The 22,486-nt window shown below is 35.6% G+C and overlaps 2 protein-coding genes across 3 annotated transcripts in view; both read left to right on the top strand.

Annotated features, from left to right (window-relative positions):
- The window catches only part of yif1b (Yip1 interacting factor homolog B (S. cerevisiae)), a 16,007-nt gene extending 6,620 nt beyond the window's left edge, over positions 1–9,387 (top strand). For both annotated transcript variants that reach the window (XM_049483445.1, XM_049483446.1), the window contains exons 5-8: positions 1,200–1,257; positions 3,126–3,281; positions 6,432–6,525; positions 8,020–9,387. In XM_049483445.1, coding sequence (XP_049339402.1) covers positions 1,200–1,257; positions 3,126–3,281; positions 6,432–6,525; positions 8,020–8,175 — 464 coding nt within the window. In that variant the 3' untranslated portion in view covers positions 8,176–9,387. The remainder of the gene's footprint in view (positions 1–1,199; positions 1,258–3,125; positions 3,282–6,431; positions 6,526–8,019) is intronic.
- LOC107196871 (uncharacterized protein C14orf132) overlaps positions 1–22,486 on the top strand; it is an 893,178-nt gene that overhangs the window by 72,668 nt on the left and 798,024 nt on the right.

Here is a 22,486-nt window from a genome sequence, read left to right as displayed (position 1 = left end):
ATTACAACTTTTTCAGTTTATTATTTAAAGAATTCTTAGCATTATAATTTATTAATGTTAAGTAATGTCTTAACTAATGTCCAATCGTTAATTAATATTTAGTTAAGACATTATTAAACTTAACAATGTTTATTACTGTCGTAATTACTGTTATTGTTGTTTCCTGATACTACTACTGTTAACACTAATACTACTAATACTACTACATCTACTAATACTACTTATATTAATACTAGTACTACTACTACTACATATACTACTAATATAAACCCCAGTACTACATCTACTAATACTAATACTACAAATAATACTAGTAGTACTTATTTTACTAGTACATAACTGCATCTACTAATACTAGTATATCTACTAATACAAGTACTACTATTAATGCTAGTACTACATCTACTAGTTCTACTACTGTTAATACTAATACTAATAATACTAAAACTACTATATTTACTTGTTCTAGTACCACATCTACTAATACTATTACTATTATTAATAATTTGACTACATCTACTAATTCTACTTCTATTATTACTAGTTCTAATAATACTACTAGAGCTACTACATTTACTACAACATCTAATACTACTACTAATATTCTAATACTACTTCTATATCTACTAATACTAGTACTACTATTAACAATACTTGTACTACTAATACTACTAGAACTACTACATTTACAAGTACTAGTACTACATCTACTAATACTATTACTATTATTAGTAATTTGACTACATCTACTAGTTCTACAACTATTAAGACTAGTACTAATATACTACCAGAGCTACTATATTTAGTACAACATCTACTAATACTACTACTAATATTCTAATACTACTTCTACATCTACTATTACTACTATTACCAAAACTAGTACTACTAGAACTATTACGTCTGCTTATAATATTCCATTACTACTACAAAATCTATTACTACTACATCTACTAATACCAGTATTACTTTTAGTACCAGTACCAGTACATCTACTAATTTTACTACTATAATACTAGTTCTAATAATACTACTACATATAATACTACGTCTAATGCTACGACTAATAATAATACTACTGCTGATGTGTGTTATATGTGAGTATTGCTTGCGTGTGATTGGTGTAGCTGGGGGTGATGTAATTCTCAGTATGATGTGTGGAATGTATAAACTCTGTTCTGTATCTCTGTGTTTTACAGCTATGGCTTTTATCACGTATATCCTGGTGGCAGGTTTGGCCCTCGGGACTCAGAACCGGTATGATGGGTGTTCTGCTCTCGGGTTATACAGTTATCACTAAGAGTGCAGGAGTTCACTGTAGCTCTAGCTGATCAACTTTAGTGTATATAATTTATATTTAGGCTGGATTTTAAACATTTTCATACAAATCCGCAGCATAATGCTCAGCATTTAAGTTTGCTAGTTATTAGCTTAATTGATTCTTAAATCTGGAGTTTTTGTGTTTTTTTTTTACATAATGTGAGTCTGGCAGGTCTTCAATTAAAAAATTGACTGTTAAACATGGTGTAGGTAGAATAAGGTGATTTACTGAAAGTAAAGTGGCAGCTATGTAGCATTACACAATGAAGACTAATGGTGCATAAGTGAGTAGCGCAATAAAACAGAGCTGTTTTAGAAAGTAAAGAATGAGTGTTAAAAATTTGAGTGTGAAAAATGAGCTTGTTTAGAATTTTGAGTGATAAAACTGAGATTGTTTTAAGTGAAAAGAGCATTAAAACTAAGCTTTTTTTTTTAGAAAGTAGAGCGTTAAAACAGCTTTTTAAAAAGTAGAGTGATAAATCTGAGCTTCTTAGTAAGTAGAGCGTTAAAACAGCTTTTTAAAAAGTAGAGCATTAAAACTGAGCTTCTTGGTAAGTAGAGCGTTAAAACAGCTTTTTAAAAAGTAGAGCATTAAAACAGCTTTTTAAAAAGTAGAGCATTAAAACTGAGCTTTTTAGTAAGTAGAGCGATAAAACTGAGTTTTTTTAGAAAGTAGAGTGTTAAAACAGTTTTTTAAAAAGTAGAGCATTAAAACTGAGCTTTTTAGTAAGTAGAGCTATAAAACTGAGCTTTTTTAGAAAGTAGAGCATTAAAACTGAGCTTCTTGGTAAGTAGAGTGATAAAAATTATTTTAATAGAGTGTTAAAACTGAGCTTTTTAGTAAGCAGTGTTAAAAATTAGCTTTTTTTAGTGAGTAAAGTGTTAAAACTGAGCTTTTTAGGAAGTAGAGTGATAAAACAGCTTTTTTTTAGTGAGTAGAACGTTAAAACTGCTGTTTTAGAAAATAGGGTTAAACTGAGGTTTTTAGAAAGTACAGCATTAAAACTAAGCTTTTTAGAAAGTAGAGTGATAAAACAGCTGTTTTGAGCAGATCATTAAAACTGAGCTTTTGTAGTGAGTAGAACGATAAAACGGCTTTTTTTAGAACGTAAATTGATAAAACAGCTGTTTTGATAATCAATGTTAAAAATTAGCTTTTTTACTAAGTGAAGCCTTAAAACTAAGATTTTTAGTAAGTTAAGCAATAAAACTGATCTTTTTTCGTGAGTAGAGCGATAAAACAGCTGTTTTAGAATAGGGTTAAAAATGAGCTTTTTCTAATGTGTGTAGAGTGTTAAAACTGCTTTTTTAGAAAGTAGAGCATTAAAATAATAATAAAGAAATTATTGATTGATTTGATTGATTGATTGATTGATTGATTGATTGACCATATGTCCTATCGCCCACACACAACTTTATAATTTACACCAATATTCACACTAATATTAACTCAATTAGCTTGCGAATCCATCAGCTAGCTTTATCAGTCATGTGACAATAATCTGCTAGACCACAAGTTATAAACTGCTTCTATAAAGGTAATTTAGGTTTTTATACCTTTTTGTCAGATGTTCCTAGCTACCTTGAGATCATTAACAAGTCCCACCTGTGTAGTTTTAGGCTGATCTCTCATGATCAAAGATACCCCAAGAGATGAGAATTTGCATGGAGCCCCAGATCGATGTCGATTGACGCTCATTTTGTAATTTCTACTATTTTGCACCATAGGTTGTCAGAATTATGTCTTTTTGTCAGATAAAATGCAGTTTAGATGAGTAAAGCTGTGTGTGTTTCTCTGGATTCAGGTTTTCTCCGGAGATCCTGGGCATGCAGGCGAGTTCGGCGCTGGTCTGGCTGATTATTGAGGTTCTGGCTGTTCTGCTGAGTCTTTACCTGGTTACAGTAAACACAGACCTCACCACCATCGACCTGGTGGCCATTTCTGGATACAAATATGTCGGGTAAGTGGGTTAAATTACCAGCTGCATCCTGTATTACTATAAACCGGTGCACAAACAACCTATAATCCTAATTAAGAAAGGTTTTATTTACTAGTGCATCTCAAAAAATTAGAATATCAATGAAATTTACTTTATTTCAGTAAATTTTTTCACAGTAAAATGTGAAACTCATATATTATATAGATGTATTAAACACAGAGTGATCTGTTTTAAGAGTTTATTTATTTTATTGTTGATGATTATGAAGCTTACAGCCAATGAAAACCCAAAAATCAGTATCTCGGAAAATATAAGACAATTACTACTTTTGGCAGCGTGGGCAGTGTGCCAAGTCCTGCTGGAAAATGAAATCTCCATATCTCCATAAAAGTTGTCAAAAGAGGGAAGTGCAGTTTTGTTTTTCCACAAAATCTTACAGCGCTTCATATCTTACAGCTTCCCTCTGCTGATAACAGCTTTTATAGAGACGCAGATTTCATTTTCCAGCAGGACTTGGCACACTGCTTACAGTTATTTCTTGTAAAAGTTAAACCTTTAACGATATACAGGCCTGATTCTAGCTAAGCATGCTATTGGGAGTTAGCTTAGCACTCCAGCCATGTACTTGGAATCCGGCTAACGTGTTTAGCTTAACCAGTGAGCAGCTAAAGGTAGCTTCACCCAGGTCTTATTTTAAATTATGTACAGCTGAAAACAACACTGGAAAACAACTTAAAACAGTGTAAAATGTACTAGTTTGATAAACACAGGCAGCAGTGAGTGGAAATACAGGAGAAAATTACTTACATTTGTACAGAAACTCCCCCACAGTGCTGCAGCCATGCTTATCACCCCGGCCAGAGGGCGGTGCTCGGAAAAAGGAGGGTCTCGCAAAATAAAACATGAGACGTTAAAACTGTACGCATGTATGGCTAAAATGGGCTAATTGGAAGGATGGTGTCACTGTGTGTCAGGTGTGCTTTTGCACACCTCAGGCGACTCTGTTTGTGGCGTGCTTGCAGAAATGGCTTCTTTCTCATCACTCTCCCATACAGCTTCTCCTTGTGCAAAGTGCGCTGTATTGTTGAGCGATGCACAGTGACTCCATCTGCAGCAAGATGATGCTGCAGCTCTTTGGAGGTGGTCTGTGGATTGTCCTTGACTGTTCTCACCATTCTTCTTCTCTGCCTTTCTGATATTTTTCTTGGCCTGTCACTTCTGGGCTTAACAAGAACTGTCCCTGTGCTCTTCCATTTCCTTACTATGTTCCTCACAGTGGAAACTGACAGGTTAAATCTCTGAGACAACTTTTTCTATCCTTCCCCTGAACAACTATGTTGAACAGTCTTTGTTTTTAGATCATTTGAGAGTTGTTTTGATGAGCCCATGATGCCACTCTTCAGAGGAGATTCAAATAGGAGAACAACTTGCAATTGGCCACCTTAAATACCTTTTCTCATGATTAGATACACCTGGCTATGAAGTTCAAAGCTCAGTGAGGTTACCAAACCAATTCTGTGCTTCAGTAAGTCAGTAAAAAGTAGTTAGGAGTATTCAAATCAATAAAATGATAAGGGTGCCCATACTTTTGGTTTAATGCATCTTGCACATTTTCTGTTAGTACAATAAACCTCATTTCAATCCTGAAATATTACTGTGTCCATCAGTTATTAGATATATCAAACTGAAATGGCTGTTGCAAAAACCCAAATATTTAGAACTACAAATGATTAAGATTAATAGGGGTGCCCAAACTTTTTCATATGCCTGTATATAAATCAGTATCAGACCATTCAACTAAAGATCGATTTGAACCTAAAGTTCAAATTTTTAAACACGCCTCTAGTGGCCAGTATGAGAAATTTAAACCCCAAAATGCCAAATTTAACCGCCCTGCTCCCCAGTCATACCTAAGAACTTGTAACACTAATGGGTCACGTGACACCGCAGAGGGAAAATAGATAATTGGGCACAATTTGCCATTTTCAGTGTAGTGAAAGATGAAAAGATCTAATAAAATAATTACAGTAATGAATAATCTGTACTCTGTACAAAGCACACATGCATCAGTCAGCTGAACATGCAGCCCGGCATCATGGGAATTGTAGTCCTTGGCCTATATAATATAAAAGAAGTCCTGTAGCAGCTATTTGTGATCAGCTGCTGCTGCTGCTGCACTGCTGGGATTAGTTCTCAGAGTGCTGGCGCGCTCTGTAATGGAACAGGAAGCTGCAGGATGTAGTTGTTACTCCAGTTAATTCACTGATGCTCCAGCGGAGAAACACAGCTTGAAGAAAACGCTCACACTGACCTGTTTCTACTCTAAAACAGGTTACAATAAGAACGTTTTAATCTGATCTCTGCCTCCTGCATCTGTACAAGTATATACTAAAAAATTTACTCATCTATCTTTTCACTTAAAATAGAAGCTCAGTAATAATCTCTACACAGGAAGTTTCTGTAGTTGGTTTACTGATTTATGTCTCAGTATTTCTCAGTTCTGAAGTATAATCCAGTGTCTGAGGAGAGCTCTGTGTCGTCTCTGAGTTTCCCCACTACACTGAGGAACCCTGAGTGTTCCGGGAATCCAGCTAGCGGTTTGTCTCACGTAGCTTGTTTTAACACAGTAAACGTGCAGACTACAGTCCGATATACTCACCTGAACGGCAAAAGAGCTAGCACTGGGGTTAGCGGCTAATGCTAATGTACCCAGACTTAGTGTTGGAGAAACTTCGCTGTACTGAGTTTACTGTTCCTAAATAGCTGACTGATAAAATTCAATCATAAGGCGCACTGACGATTTTTGGTAAAATTAAAGGAAGCATAAGGTCACCCAAAAGCAGCAGTGTGTAAGACTGGTGGAGGAGAGCATGATGCCAAGACCCTTGAAAGCTGTGAAAATCTTAAGCTTATTCCACCAAATGTTATGTATTTCTGAACTTTTAAAACATTAGTATTGTTGATTCTAAAGGTGAATCATGAACTTGTTTTCTTTGCATTATATTATCTTTACCATCTTAACTATCTTATTATCGTATTATTTTTTATTTTTTAAAGCAACGTTATACCGGTCACCTAAGAACTTTTAATTGTATTTTATTTGTAAGTGTGCTGCAGTGCGCTCTCAGATCTCAGGATTCTGGTTGTGAATTCTCCTCCTCTTTTCTGCAGGATGATCGTGGGAGTGCTGGTCGGGCTGCTGTTCGGGAGGACGGGGTATTATCTGTCGCTGCTCTGGTGCTGTGCCTCCATCTTCGTCTTCATGGTGAGTAAAGGGATTATTATTAATTTGACAGAAATTAGAATGGTTAGACTGACATGTGAAAGTGTACAGTATTAGAATTCAGGGGTGCCACGAGATCTCATGAGATTAAAACATCATGATATTTCTCGTCAGGTGTTAAATGTGTCTCGCTAAAGTTATGCTCAGGTAACCAAAACAAATGTTAGATCATTATGGCAAATTCCTGCCCAAACATTCCTGCCTCAGTGGTATAAACTGCAGAGCAACTCAGAATCGTGGAGGCAGCGGGTTGCAGAAATATAAACCATAGAGATTTAGTCATAGGTTGCCAGGTCTATATAGAACCCACAAGGGGGATGGCCAGTTGAATACAGAAACATCACAGGGGAGGTTCTGAAAAAAGGTTTGAAGTAAATTGATTGACATTCATTACAAAATATTTGCTTACTAAATATTTAAAAGTTTAAGAGTTTCTTTGATTTTACCAAATTTAAAAACCTCTGGAATATAATCAAGAGGAAGATGGATGATCACAAACCATCAAACCACCAAACTGAACTGCTTGAATTTTTGCACCAGGAGTAAAGCAGCATAAAGTTATCCAAAAGCAGTGTGTAAGACTGGTGGAGGAGAACATGATGCCAAGATGCATGAAAACTAAAACTGTGATTAAAAACCAGGATTATTCCACCAAATATTGATTATTTCTGAACTCTTAAAACTTTATGAATATGAACTTGTTTTCTTTGCATTATTTGAGGTCTGAAAGCTCTGCATCTTTTTTGTTATTTCAGCCATTTCTCATTTTTTGCAAATAAAACAAATTAATGCTCTAAATGACAATATTGTTTTATTTGTAGATAGACTGATTGATTGATTAATTAATTTTTTGAAAAAAAAATACAGTGGTGTGAAAAATATTTGCTTTTTTTTGTTTTTGCATTTTTCTCATACTTTCATTTTTTAGATTATCAAACAAACTTTAATACGAGACAAATATAACCTGAGTAAATAAAAAAAATCTCTTTTAAAATGATTATTTTATTCATTAAGGGGGGAAAAAACTATCCAATCTAACCCTGTGTGAAAAGTGTTTACCCCTCCCATAAAATTAACTGTGATTACTTTTTTTTTTTTATTTCACTACTAACCACAACTAGACCTGAAATCACTTATAAAAATAGAAGCTGTCTGACAACAAAAAGCAGATAAAAGATCTGAAAAAGCAGCACATTATTATTATTATTATTATTATTATTATTATTATTATTAAAAAACCCCCATCTGAAGAAATTCAACAACAGATGAAAAAAAGGTTATAAAGTCATTATAAAGTTATTCACTAATGGAGGAAACACTCAATGGAACACTGGTGAACCTTCCCAGGAGTGACCGGCCGACCGAACAAAATTACTCCAAAAGGGCATGAAGAACTCATCCAGGAGATCCCAAAAGAACCCAGAACAACATTTAAAGAACTGCCGGATTCTGATTTTTTTTATCTTTGTTCTTTAGATCCGAACTCTGAGGTTGAAGATTCTGTCGGAGGCGGCCGCTGAGGGGGTTCTGGTTCGAGGGGCGAAGAATCAGCTGCGCATGTACCTGACCATGGCCATCGCCGCCGCCCAGCCCATATTCATGTACTGGTTAACCTTCCACCTCATCAGATAAGAACCGGACCGGACCACCGGACCGGATCTGGAGCCGGAGCCAAAACTATAGAGGCGACTCTCCATCTTCTACTGGAAAGATAAAGAGAGAGACGAGGCCGTTTGCACAAAAACACAATAAAACAAAAACTAAACGAAACAAAAAGGACGAACGTAGCAGCGTCTCGCAGCACAACAGTCCCGCCGTCGTCCCGCCTGCGTCCTGCTGTCTTTTCTATGGCCAGCCTTGTTTATTTTTCTGTACATTTCTAGGAACGATTTTGAGCTTTTTGTGTTTTTTGTATGATGTACAGTGCAGTCATTTATTTCTATTTTAAATACATGTGAATGTATGCATATATATATATATACACACAGTACAGGCCAAAAGTCTGGACACACCTTCTCTTATTCAGTGCGTTTTCTTTATTTTCATGATTATTTACATTGTAGATTCTCACTGAGGCATCAAAACTATGAATGAACACATGTGGAGTTTTATGTACTCAACAAAAAAAGGTAAAATAACAACAAAAAACATGTTTTATATTCTAGTTTCTTCATAATAGCCCCTATTTGCTCTGATTACTGCTTTGCACACTCTTGGCATCATTCTCTCAATCAGCTTCAAGAGGTGGCCACCTGAAATAAAAGTTTTCCAACAGTCTTGAAGGAAGGAAGGAGTTCCCAGAGGTGTTTATTAGCACTTGTTGCTCCTTTGCCTTCTTCACTCTGTGCTCCAGCTCACCCCAAACCATCTGGATTGGGTTCAGGTCCGGTGACTGTGGAGGTTCAGCTCATTTTTTATTAAGTACATAAAACTCCACATGTGTTCATTCATAGTTTTGATGCTTCAGTGAGAATCTACAATGTAAATATCAGTCAAGAAAATAAAGAAAACGCATTAAAAAAAGAAAAGGTGTGTCCAAACTTTTGGCCTGTACTGTATTTATGTGCATATTGAATTTCTCAGAAGCTTTATTATTTGAGCCAGTCTGCACAGTTTAACACAGTGTCCAGTTTATTGGAAACAGAATGCCAGCCATATCTTTTTGTTTTGGGCTCTGGATCATGTGTGTGTGTGTACGTGTATGTGTATGTATGTGTGTGTATACATGTGTCTGCCACTGATTTTAAATAAGTAAAATGCTTCTGTTTTTGTAACCACTATGTCAAATGCTTTATAGATCAAAGAAAATGAGTTTTTGCAATGAATTAAAATGTGAAAACAGTATTTACACCTTGTATCTTGTCATATAATATTAGACAGTAATAATAATGTATTCTGGAGCTGTAGATTATATTGGTATATTTATATTATCCAGATAATTAATACAGCTTTGAACGTAATGTAATGTAATATCTGCTGCTGCTTCATGTTGAACCGTACAGAAATATACACGTTTTAAAGAACAGAATTACACAGACAGGCCTCAACGTTTGTCACACGGTTTGTTGGCCATTTTTGGTGTGGTTGGATTTTTCCTGTGTGAACCAAACCAGAACAACCCAACCCAGACTACAGTAAAACAAATCAGACCAAACTAGGCCAGATACCACTAAACAAGACCAGACCAAAACGGATTACAGTAAAGCACAGGAAACCAAACCAGACCAGACCAAACCAGCCCAGTCTAACGTAAAGTAAACCAAACCAGCCCAGACTACAGTAAAGCAAGCAACCAGACCAGACCAGCCAAGACTCAGTAAAGTAAAGCAGAACAGACCACTCCAAACTAGACCAGATCAAAGCAGATTACAGTGAAGAAAAGCAAGGAAAAACAAACTAGACCAGACCAAATCAGCTCAGACTAAAGTAAAGCAAAGCAAACCAGACTAAACCAAACTAGACCAGACCAAACCAGCCCTGAGTACAGTAAAGCCAAATAAAACCAGCCCAGATTACAGTTAAGCAAAGCAAACCAAGCTAGACCAGACCAAACTAGCCCAGACTACAGTAAAGCAAAGCAAACCAGACTAAACTAGACCAGCCCAGACTACAGTAATGCAAAGCAAACCAGACTAAACCAAACTAGACCAGACCAAACCAGCCCTGAGTACAGTAAAGCAAAGCAAACCAGACTAAACCAAACTAGACCAGACCAAACCAGCCCTGAGTACAGTAAAGCCAAATAAAACCAGCCCAGACTACAGTTAAGCAAAGCAAACCAAGCTAGACCAGACCAAACTAGCCCAGACTACAGTAATGCAAAGCAAACCAGACTAAACCAAACTAGACCAGACCAAACCAGCCCTGAGTACAGTAAAGCCAAATAAAACCAGCCCAGACTACAGTTAAGCAAAGCAAACCAAGCTAGACCAGACCAAACTAGCCCAGACTACAGTAATGCAAAGCAAACCAGACTAAACCAAACTAGACCAGACCAAACCAGCCCTGAGTACAGTAAAGCCAAATAAAACCAGCCCAGACTACAATAAAGCAAAGCAAACTAAACTAGACCAGACCAAACCAGCCCAGACTAAAGTAAAGGCAAATAAAACCAGCCCAGACTAAAGTAAAGCAAAGCAGACCAAATAAAACTAAACTAGACCAGACAAAGCCAGCCTAGACTACAGCAAGACAAATGAGACCAGACTAAACAAAACCGGACGAAAGCAAAGCAAACCAGATTAAACAAACTAGTCCCAACCCAAAACCAAACCAAATCAACACCAAACAAGACCAAGTCAAATCCTAAACCATATCAAACTAAAACCCAAAGCAAACCAACTACAGGTGTGTAAACACCTGGAGACAACTGAACAGTGGGTTAAATTAGGGGCCTTTTAATCTGGGCCACTTGGTTTGAACCCCCCGTCTCTTTACTATAAGGCAGGTTGTAATCAGATTACTGCAGTTGTCTGATTATATCTTTTGATTTTATATCTTGTTATTTCTTATATTAGAGTAGGGTGTAAAAAAACTGATTAGGAAATCTGATAAAGAGAGCTGTATTTTAGCTCAATAATCAGTTAATAATGAGTTTAGGTCAGGCAAACAACTGAGGCCATGCTGGAGTCGGCCATATTGGACTCGGCCATGCAAACAACCTGGAAAGCATGTTATAAAAAAGACTAAAACTATCCAATGCTGCACGGAATTACTCTGGATAGATGCTGATAAACATCTTAATTCTGGGTCTGGAATACCTGCTGTTGTGTTTCTGGTTCCTGAAACGTCTTTACCGTGGATGTTGGGTGAGTTTACTGGTGATTTAATGAAGCAGCTGCTCTGCTTTTATATATAAAACACTTTAGATCTGCACCAGCCTGAGTTAGCAGATATTAGCGTGGATTTTTTGGATGTAATGCTTTTATCTTTTACCTGTGGATTAACCTGTGAAAAGGAGGCTAAAATCAATAGTGAAGTGATCTATCAGACTATGAAGGAACTCATAATGAATCACGTAGTAACTTAAAAACAGTGTTAAACAAACCTACCGTATTTTTCGGACTATAAGGCGCACCGTATTATAAGGCGCACGATGAGTGAACGGTCTATTTTTAGTGTTAGTCCATACACAAGGCGCACTGGATTATAAGGCGCACTAAATGAAACTTTATATCAGTAACAATAACTCTGAGCAATAAATCCTTCACAATATCTGTGAAAAATAACAACATCTCTGAGCAATAAATCAACAAGCACAGCAAGTACGTATTACTCCGCGACGCTCCTGACAACGGTAGCCGCAACGCTCCGACAGACCATAATATTATGTTGAAGCACAGCAAGTACGTATTACTCCGCGACGCTCCTGACAACGGTAGCCGCAACGCTCCGACAGACCATAATATTATGTTGAAGCACAGCAAGTACCGCATTACTCCGCGAGGCTTCTGACTATAATAGCGTGTTGTGCCGAATTCGGTGAATAAAACGGTTTTAAAACAGAGATAAAGATTGGATAAGTTTCATTTCTGGATGAAGTGATTTCCAGCGCTGTTTGGATATAACTGTGGATTACAGGAGACTGGATTGATGGATTCTCTTTAGTCTGGACGCGTTTTGAAGGTAGGACCTGTGGCTGAGCGCGGGTGTGTGTTCGGGGGGTGGCGGCAGTGACCGGAGGTTACCCCAGGACAAAAGGAGAGCCTTTTATTACTGGAAACATGCGCTCTGACGCAGCTCTAATTCATGAAACATACATCCTACAGTAAAAGCACAGTTCTGGAATCCGGAGAGCCAGACGGTTCGAATGGTGTATGACATGACCGCATTCGATGAAATATGGACGAACGATAAACGCAAATATGAGAGTTTCGGGCATATTTCGCCCTAAATGTTTATTTTCTGAAAGGATATTCCGCTAAATAGGCTAAATAGCTCAAAAGCAGAGATTCTAAGCTTTAAAATGGTATATTGGATGTCTATATTGAACCTGTAACTGTTCATAACTATTCAGAAACACAGCCAGTTATGAAATATTAAATATTTCTGGCCCGCCGGTGGGCCAGCGCGTGTTAAGAGGTTAACTTTACTTAGAAGTGGGCGCTAAAAAGAAACAGTTTGTGCTATTACCCCAGAACGGGTGGAAAGGAAAGTTTACCGGCACCTTGTTCTGGCCACGGAGCTACAGTGGAAACTAGCTACCCTGAACCACAGCCGAGAGGCAGTACGGCAGTCAAAGGTAACCGCGCGCTAGCCCAAGAGGGGGATCTTTTTCTGGCGTGGGTGAGGAATTCTGCACAACAGAGGGCCGTGTACCACATAAAAATCGAGGTCAGTAAACACAAGCAAAATCCATACACAAGGCGCACTGCATTATAAGGCGCAATGACGATTTTTGGGAAAAAATAAGTATTTTAAGTGCGCCTTATAGCCCGAAAAATACGGTAAATACTCTGTGAAGAAGCTTTTAGATGCTCTTATCTGGGGAGCTGTTTGGTAATTTGTGGTTTCTGAGGCTGGTAACTTTGATAAACTTATCCTGTACACAACAGAGGAAACTCTCACTCTTCTATCCTTTTCTGGCGCGGTCCTGATGAGTGCCAGTTCCATCATTATAATGTTTTTTAATGATCTTTGTGGTGTATGTCCTTTAGGATACTTTCAAAGTTCTTAAAATCCCTCTTTTCGTATTTACTGATCTTCATTTCTTATGTCATATAAAATGACAAAGAATGACTTCTTATTCAATATAAAATCTATTATCTAAAATATAAATATTTTACTTTAATCATCTTACATTGTTTATTTCACTTGCAATTTAAATATCCATTATTAAAATTATTATAAAAATAGTTTTAATGTTAAGAAGAAACAAATGTGATTGCTATTAATCAAAACAAATGGTGTGATTAAATCTTTATTTTTTAAATCTACCTTCATATAAAAAAGAAAAGACCTCTTCAGTTTCTGAATCAGTGTCTCTGATTTTGCTATTTATAGGTTTATGTTTGAGTAAAATGAACATTGTTGTTTTATTCTATAAACTACAGACAACATTTCTCCTAAATTACAAATAAAAATATTCTCATTTAGAGCATTTATTTACAGAAAATGAGAAATGACTGAAATAACAAAAAAGATGCAGAACTTTCAGACCTCAAATAATGCAAAGAAAACAAGTTCATATTCATAAAGTTTTAAGAGTTCAGAAATAATCAATATTTGGTGGAATAATCCTGGTTTTAAATCACAGTTTTTTTTCATGCATCTTGGCATCATGTTCTCCTCCACCAGTCTTACACACTGCTTTTGGATAACTTATTGGATATATATATATATATATATATATATATATATATATATATATATATATATATATATATATATATAACACTAGATCTGTTGGTAGAAAAAATATATACTTCATATAAACTATATATGAATAAATGCGTTGAGTTAATAAAATAGGTGTACAAGCTACACAAGGTTTATTTATCTAAAAATTTCTTAAAGCTTTTTAAAATAAAAGCTTGAAATCAAAATCTATTTTGTTTAATTAATGGAAAAACAAAGTTTTATCGCCCTAGTTTTAAATATACATATAAATAAATGTTGTTTGAGTTTATCTGCAATCAGTAAGCACCTCATAATTATATATAAATATTATTATTACCTTCTTTTTTTTAAATATATATATATATTTTTATATTTAATATCTGTAAAAAGTTCTGTTATATAATGTTTAATATGTTGGTTAGTAGAACGTCTTCTGAATGTTAACAGTTAATAATTTTAGAATCACTTTTTGTGGATGTTCTTAAAATATTGTTATTTTACATTTTTAAAGGTTCTAATAATGTCGCTGCATCTTTTAAGTTTTAAACGTTTTGGGTATGTTACTTTAAACGTTTCCATGATGTTGGTATTTGTTGAGCTGTGGATATGGTTTGTGTGAAAAAACGTTTTAGTAACGTTTTGAGAACGTTTCTGTAACATTACAGGCTAAATAACCTCCCTGTAACCTTTTCAAAACGTTGCTAAACGTTGGTATAACGTTCTCTGTATGTTTCTGCTGCTGCTCCCTCATTTCTCCTCAGTTGCTGTGTTCTGATTGGACCACTGGGTGTCTCTCCTGGTCCACAGTACACTGAATTATCTCAGTTCTCCAGACTTTAGAGATCTTAAACGGTGCTGATAAAGAGCTAAAAACATAAAACACAATTATTAATATTATTACTGAGATACTGACATCAGAAACCCCTCTGATCTCAGCAAAAATGTGTTTTTTTAGTCTGTTTTAGATCTACAGCAGATATTTGTGTAGAGTATTTTACAACCCAACAATGAATCAGAAAAGGTTGAGACTACACGGAAAGCACTAATAAAAAAACGAATCTAGTGTTTTTACTTTTATTTTATATATAAATATATAAAGATTTCATTTTTATTCAATTACAGACAGAATGAGCTCCTTGTTTCTGTACTATAAATGTTTTGGGGACTTTTAGTTGCCAGTCAAGTAAATAATTTAGTTGGAAATGTGGTAGAGTTAAAGTATGATATTGGAGTAAAAAAAAAATAAAATATATATATATATATATTTGAGTTTGAAATGTAATGGAGTTAAAAGTAAGCTAATAGATTTTGAAATGTATTAGATATAAATAATATACTTGAGTTTAAAATGTACTGCTAAAGTAATATATTTGAGTTTGAAATGTAGTGGAGTTAAAGTAATATATTTGAGTTTGAAATCTAATAAAGTTAAAGTAATGTATTTGAGTTTGAAATGTAGTGGAGTTAAAGTAATATATTTGAGTTTGAAATCTAATAAAGTTAAAGTAATGTATTTGAGTTTGAAATGTAATAGAGTTAAAGTAATATATTTGAGTTTAAAATGTAATAAAGTTAAAGTAATGTATTTGAGTTTGAAAGGTAGTGGAGTTAAAGTAATATATTTTAGTTTAAAATGTAGTGGAGTTAAAGTAATATATTTGAGTTTGAATGTAGTGGAGTTGAAGTAATATATTTGAGTTTAAAATGTAGTGGAGTTAAAGTAATATATTTGAGTTTGAATGTAGTGGAGTTGAAGTAATATATTTGAGTTTGAATGTAGTGGAGTTGAAGTAATATATTTGAGTTTGAAATCTAATAAAGTTAAAGTAATATATTTGAGTTTGAAATCTAATAAAGTTAAAGTAATGTATTTGAGTTTGAAATGTAATAGAGTTAAAGTAATATATTTGAGTTTAAAATGTAATAAAGTTAAAGTAATGTATTTGAGTTTGAAATGTAGTGGAGTTAAAGTAATATATTTGAGTTTGAAATGTAATAAAGTTAAAGTAATGTATTTGAGTTTGAAATGTAGTGGAGTTAAAGTAATATATTTGAGTTTGAATGTAGTGGAGTTGAAGTAATATATTTGAGTTTAAAATGTAGTGTAGTTAAAGTAATATATTTGAGTTTGAATGTAGTGGAGTTGAAGTAATATATTTGAGTTTGAATGTAGTGGAGTTGAAGTAATATATTTGAGTTTGAAATGTAATAAAGTTAAAGTAATGTATTTGAGTTTGAAATCGAATAAAGTTAAAGTAATGTATTTGAGTTTGAAATGTAGTGGAGTTAAAGTAATATATTTGAGTTTGAATGTAGTGGAGTTGAAGTAATATATTTGAGTTTAAAATGTAGTGGAGTTAAAGTAATATATTTGAGTTTGAATGTAGTGGAGTTGAAGTAATATATTTGAGTTTGAAATGTAGTGGAGTTAAAGTAATATATTTGAGTTTGAATGTAGTGGAGTTGAAGTAATATATTTGAGTTTGAAAGGTAGTGGAGTTAAAGTAATATATTTTAGTTTAAAATGTAATAGAGTTAAAGTAATGTATTGAGTTTGAATGTAGTGAAGATAAAAATAATATATTTGAGTTTGAAATGTAATGGAGTTAAAAGTAAAATAATGTAGTGGAGCTGAAGTTTGTTAAAGTTTATAGAGAAGATATACTGTAGGATATTTGACTTTTATAAAGAAAGATATGAGTTTGTAATGTGGAGTTGAAGTAAAATATTCTAATATAAAAAAGACATTTATTTGGGTTGGAAATGTAGTGGAGTTAAAACTAATGTGATTGAGTTTGAAATGTAGTGAAGTTAAAGTAATATATTTGAGTTTGAAATGTAATAGAGTTAAATTAATGCATTTGAGTTTGAAATGTAGTGGAGTTAAAGTAATATATTTGAGTTTAAAATGTAATAGAGTTAAAGTGATATATTTGAGTTTGAAATTTAGTGGAGTTAAAGTAATATGTTTGAATTTGAAATGTAGTGGAGTTAAAGTAATATATCTGAGTTTGAATGTAGTGGAGTTAAAGTAATATATTTGAGTTTAAAATGTAGTGAAGTTAAGGTAATATATTTGAATTTGAAATGTAGTGGAGTTAAAGTAATATATCTGAGTTTGAATGTAGTGGAGTTGAAGTAATATATTTGAGTTTAAAATGTAATAGAGTTAAAGTAATGTATTGAGTTTGAAATGTAGTGGAGTTAAAGTAATATATTTGAGTTTGAAATGTAGTGAAGATAAAAATAATATATTTGAGTTTGAAATGTACTAGAGTCAATGTCATATTCAAGTTGAAAAATAGTGGAGTTAAATGTAAGGTAGTTGAGTTTTAAATGTAGTTGAGTTAAAGGTTTAAGAATGAATATATTTGAGTTCATAGTGTAATGGAGTTAAAATTAAGTTAGTTGGTTTTGAAATGTAGTACAGTTAGTTTGTAGTGGATTTAAAGTTTAGAGTGGAGATAATTGAATAAAATATAGTGGAGGTAAAGTAAGATATTTGAGTTCAAAAATAAATATTGTAGAGTTGGAAATTAAAGTTAAATGTAAGCTAATTGAGTTTGAAATGAAGTGAAGTTAAAATTAAGCTTTTTTGTATGTAGTAAGACATCCAAGTTTAAAATGTAGTGGAGTTAGCATAAAATATTTGAGTTTTAAAAGTAAGATATTTAGTTGGAAATGTGGAGTTAAAGAAATATATTGGAGTTTGAAATATACTAGAGTTAACTTAGGATATTTGAGTTTGAAGTGTAATAGAGATAAAAGTAAAATAATTGAGTTTGAAATGTAGTGAAGTTAAAGTAAGATATGTCTTACTTTTCATAACTCAAATATCTTACTTTAACTCCAGTACATTTGAAACTCAATTGTTTTACTTTTAACTCCACTACCTTTTAAACTCAAATATATAACTTTACCACATTTTGAAATCAACTATTCTAATATTAACTCCATTACATTTCCAACTCAAATATTTTTTTTAAACTTGAATATCTTAATTTAACTCCACATTTCAAACTTATAATTATCTATATTTTACTCAAATATGAGTATTAAATGTGGAGTTAAAGTAAGATATGCAAGCTTGAAAAATTAATATATTTGAGTTTAAAATGTAATGGAGGAAAAAATTAGATAGTTGGTTTTAAAATATAGTAGAGTTAAAGTAATATATTTGAGTTTGCAAAAACTAATATATTTGAGTTGGAAATGTAATGGAGTTCAAAGTGAAATATTTGAGTTTGAAATGTAGTGGAGATAAAGTAAGATATTTATAAGAGTTTTATAAAAGTATGATATTTGAGTTGGAGATGAAGTAAACTTAAAGTAACCTATTTGAGTTTTGAAGTGTAATTGAGTTAAAAATAAAATAACTGAGTTTGAAATGTAGTGGAACTGAAGTTTGTAGCAGACTTAAAGTTTATAGTGGAGATATTTGAGTTTAAAATGTACTAGAGTTAAGGGAAGATATTTGAGTTTAAAAATAAATATATTTGAGTTAAAAATACAATGGAGATAAAAGTAAGCTAAATGATTTTGAAATGTAGTAGAGTTAAAGTAATATATTTGAGTTTGAAGTGTAATGGAGTTAAAGTAAAATATTCATGTTTTTAAAAAGCAAGATATTTGAGTTGGAAATGTAGTAGAGTTCAAATAAGACAGTTGAGTTTGTAAAAGTAAGATATTTGAGTTTAGTAAAAGTAAGTAAAAACTCCATCAAACCACCTGTAAATACGACAGTAAAGATACTCCGGTACCACTTTAAAATAAGACTACCTTTATAAAGGGTTTATAAATGGTTTACAATTAGTTTATTAATGGTTACTAATTAGGTTGTAAATGCCTTAAAATTAATTAATAATTAGTTATAACACATATGTAAAAAGGGCAACAATGACCTGTTGTTTGCCAAATAATGAACCCATATTGTTGTCCTTTGTATTTATGTGTTATAACTGATTATTAATGATTTTTAAGGCATTTACAACCTAATTAGTAACCATTAATAAACTAATTGTAAACCAGGGGTGTCCAAACTATGGCCCGCGGGCCATTTGCGGCCCGTTTCCTTTTTTGGAGAGAATGAAAGTTGGCCCGCTGTCAAGCAGGTTTTTATAATGTGAGATTCACAGTTTGAACGCTAGGCGTCAGAAAAGGGCCAAAGAGTCTAAAAGCGGAGACAGTGCGCATTTCTAGCGCAGAAAAACGGGCCAAAGAGTCTAAAAGCGGAGACAGTGCGCATTTCTAGCGCAGAAAAACGGGCCAAAGAGTCTAAAAGCGGAGAGAGTGCACATTTCTAGCGCAGAAAAACGGGCCAAAGAGTCTAAAAGCGGAGAGGGTGCGCATTTCTAGCGCAGAAAAACGGGCCAAAGAGTCTAAAAGCGGAGAGAGTGCACATTTCTAGCGCAGAAAAACGGGCCAAAGAGTCTAAAAGCGGAGAGAGTGCGCATTTCTAGCGCAGAAAAACAGGGCAAAGAGTCAAAAAGTGGAGAGAGTGCGCATTTCTAGCGCAGAAAAACGGGCCAAAGAGTCTAAAAGCGGAGAGAGTGCGCATTTCTAGCGCAGAAAAACGGGCCAAAGAGTCTAAAAGCGGAGAGAGTGCACATTTCTAGCGCAGAAAAACGGGCCAAAGAGTCTAAAAGCGGAGAGAGTGCGCATTTCTAGCGCAGAAAAACAGGGCAAAGAGTCAAAAAGTGGAGAGAGTGCGCATTTCTAGCGCAGAAAAACAGGGCAAAGAGTCTAAAAGTTGGCGTAATTAAGGAGTTTAATATTAAGCGACATCATGAAATGAAACATCAATTTGAAAAATCTTAGTTTACACAACACAAAGATAAAGATAGTTAGTGAAGTAAAATGGTGTGTAAATGAAATAATCAGGAAAATGTATTATTTAAAGTGGTATATTTCATTATTTGTTTTATTACAGAGTCTGTGGCCCCTGACTTCAAATATATTTCTCCTTCTGGCCCCCAACAAAAAAGGTTTGGACATCCCTGTTGTAAACCATTTATAAACCCTTTATAGGTAGTCTTATTTTAAAGTGGTACCGATACTTCTACACAAAAACTACTTTTATTATTGCATTATTATCTTTATATCTCCCGCTCTTTAACGACTTCCTCCTCAGCCCCCTCTTTTCCCCCGCTCTCCCTCCACCATGTTTAACAGTATCCTCCTCCTCAGTGATCTGCAGCCTGAGATCCGCCTCCTAAAGTCATGCAAATCAGCCGTCCTTCTGCTGCTGATCTACATACAGATGTTCTTCAGAAAGAGAGGGAGAGTGCTCTCTCACAAAGGAGGAGGCATGTGGAGAGTAGTGCCCTCTGTCTCAGTTTTATCTCCTTACCAACCCCCCGGCAACCACCCCCGCGACCCCCCATCAACCACCCCCACCCCCCCAGAGAGGGCAGAAGAAAGGCAGGGCTATTGTTGGACTCTGAACAAAAGAGCCGAAACAAAGAGACACAACTCACAAAAGATCTCATCTGTTCACTTCTTCTTCTGGAGTGTGTGTGTGTGTGTGTGTGTGTGTGTGTGTGTGTGTGTGTGTGTGTCTGTCAAAGTGTGTGTATCCAGCTTAAATTAGTGACAGAGGTGTCACAAGTGTCGTCAGCTCAGGAGGGGTGAGACAAGTGAAAGTGTGAAATGTTACTTTATGTGTAAATGGCATTGTGTGTATATATGTATATATAAACACAATTGTTATATATATATATATATATATATATATATATATATATATATATATATATAAAACAGTTATATAACACATATAACATATATATAAGAATATACACTAAGATTTCTGTAACTAAAATAAAAAAAACTTTTTTTTTTAAAAGAACCTTTTGTCATGGTGTGCACAGAATACAGACACTCGCAGATGCAGTAAAACGGGTTGTTTATTAAAATAGCAGGTAGAAAAAAGGGTAGTCGTACAAACAAAGTTAGAGCACCGGTAAACAGAAGCAACGTAGGGATAACCATACCATTAGTGAGATACAGTCCAGAGTTCAAACACAAGCAGGCCAACATCAGAGGTAATCCAAAATCAAAAAACGTGAAACAGTCCAGGTCATACACAAAAATATCCACAATCAGAGATAATCCAAAAATCGGCGTCGAGAAAAAACAAAACAAGGTCATACACGAAGATAACAGAGACAATAGAGAGTAACGCTTAGTAATGAGGAAAATCCAACAATACCCGGCACAGAAGTGTGTGAGAGGTGTCCTTAAATAGTGCCAGACATATATTCGGGGCTTCCTGGTTGGAGCAGGTGAGGTGACGTGTGACTGGGTGTGTGCGTGTCAGCGGGTGGTGCGTTCTGGGTAATGTAGTTGTTAGACTGAGAACCTCTGTCAGAGCTGGGTGCGTGAGAAACAGAGGAGCTAACAGCACCAGATGTGACAGTACCTCCCCCCGAGGGAGTCGGAACGGGAACGGAACGAGGACGACCACGACGACGACCACCCGACGGACAGGGAGTACCGGCGGGAGGAACAGGAGTAGCCACAGAGGTGCCGGACAGGCGGGGGTTGCGGAGCTGGGAACCCCGATGAACCGGAACCGACGAGGAAAGTGAGCGCTTGGGACGCCCACGGGGTCTAGGAGCAGGTTTGCCCGGATGACTAGCATGAAATTCAGCCAAAAGAGCCGGATCCAGCACATCACTGGCAGCAACCCAAGAGCGCTCCTCGGGGCCGTAGCCCTCCCACTCAATGAGATACTGGAGCCCACCGCCGCGCCTGCGAGAATCCAGCACCTCTTTCACCGCGTAGGTGGATGAAGCCTCCCCCTCCACAGCCGCGGGCGGTACGTCATCCGGAAGACCCTCTGCGAGTGGACCTGGGACAAGAGGTTTCAGGAGAGATACATGGAATGAATTATGGACTCTATACTGGGCTGGAAGTTCAATCTTATAAGTAACTTCGTTAATTTGAGACAAAACCTTGAAAGGCCCAATATACTTAGGCAGAAGTTTCCTGCACTCCCCCTCAAACCTCAAGTCCCGGGTGGACAACCACACTCGATCCCCGGGTTGATACTGGGGGGTACTGCCTCGGTGTCTGTCGGACTGCTCCTTGTATTTGCGTAACGCCTCCGAAACCTGCTGGTGAGTTTCCTCCCACACCTGCTCGCTCCGCTTCATCCAGTCGTCCACCGCAGGAACCTCAGAGGACACGGCTGTCCACGGAGCTAACGGAGGTTGGTAACCCAGAACGCACTGAAACGGTGTGAGACCAGAAGTGGAGTTAGTGAGAGAATTCTGCGCAATCTCAGCCCATATAAGGAACTGAGACCAGTCAGAGGGGTGCTTATAACAGTACAGACGGAGAAACTTGCCTAATTCTTGATTAACACGTTCACATTGACCGTTACTAGTGGGATGGAACCCTGAGGTTAAACTAACATGAACACCCAAATGTTCAAAAAATGCTTTCCAAACCCTGGAAGTAAACTGAGGGCCCCGATCAGAGAGAATATCCTCTGGAATACCATAATGTCTAAACACGTGTGTGTAAATGGCTTGTGCAGTTTGAAGTGCAGTGGGCAGGGCAGAGAAAGGAATAAACTTAACTCCCCTGGAAAATCTATCCA

This window comes from Astyanax mexicanus, chromosome 9, assembly GCF_023375975.1.
Source record: "Astyanax mexicanus isolate ESR-SI-001 chromosome 9, AstMex3_surface, whole genome shotgun sequence".
NCBI classification, from domain to species: domain Eukaryota; kingdom Metazoa; phylum Chordata; class Actinopteri; order Characiformes; family Acestrorhamphidae; genus Astyanax; species Astyanax mexicanus.
This window is presented reverse-complemented; position numbering and strand designations above follow the sequence as displayed.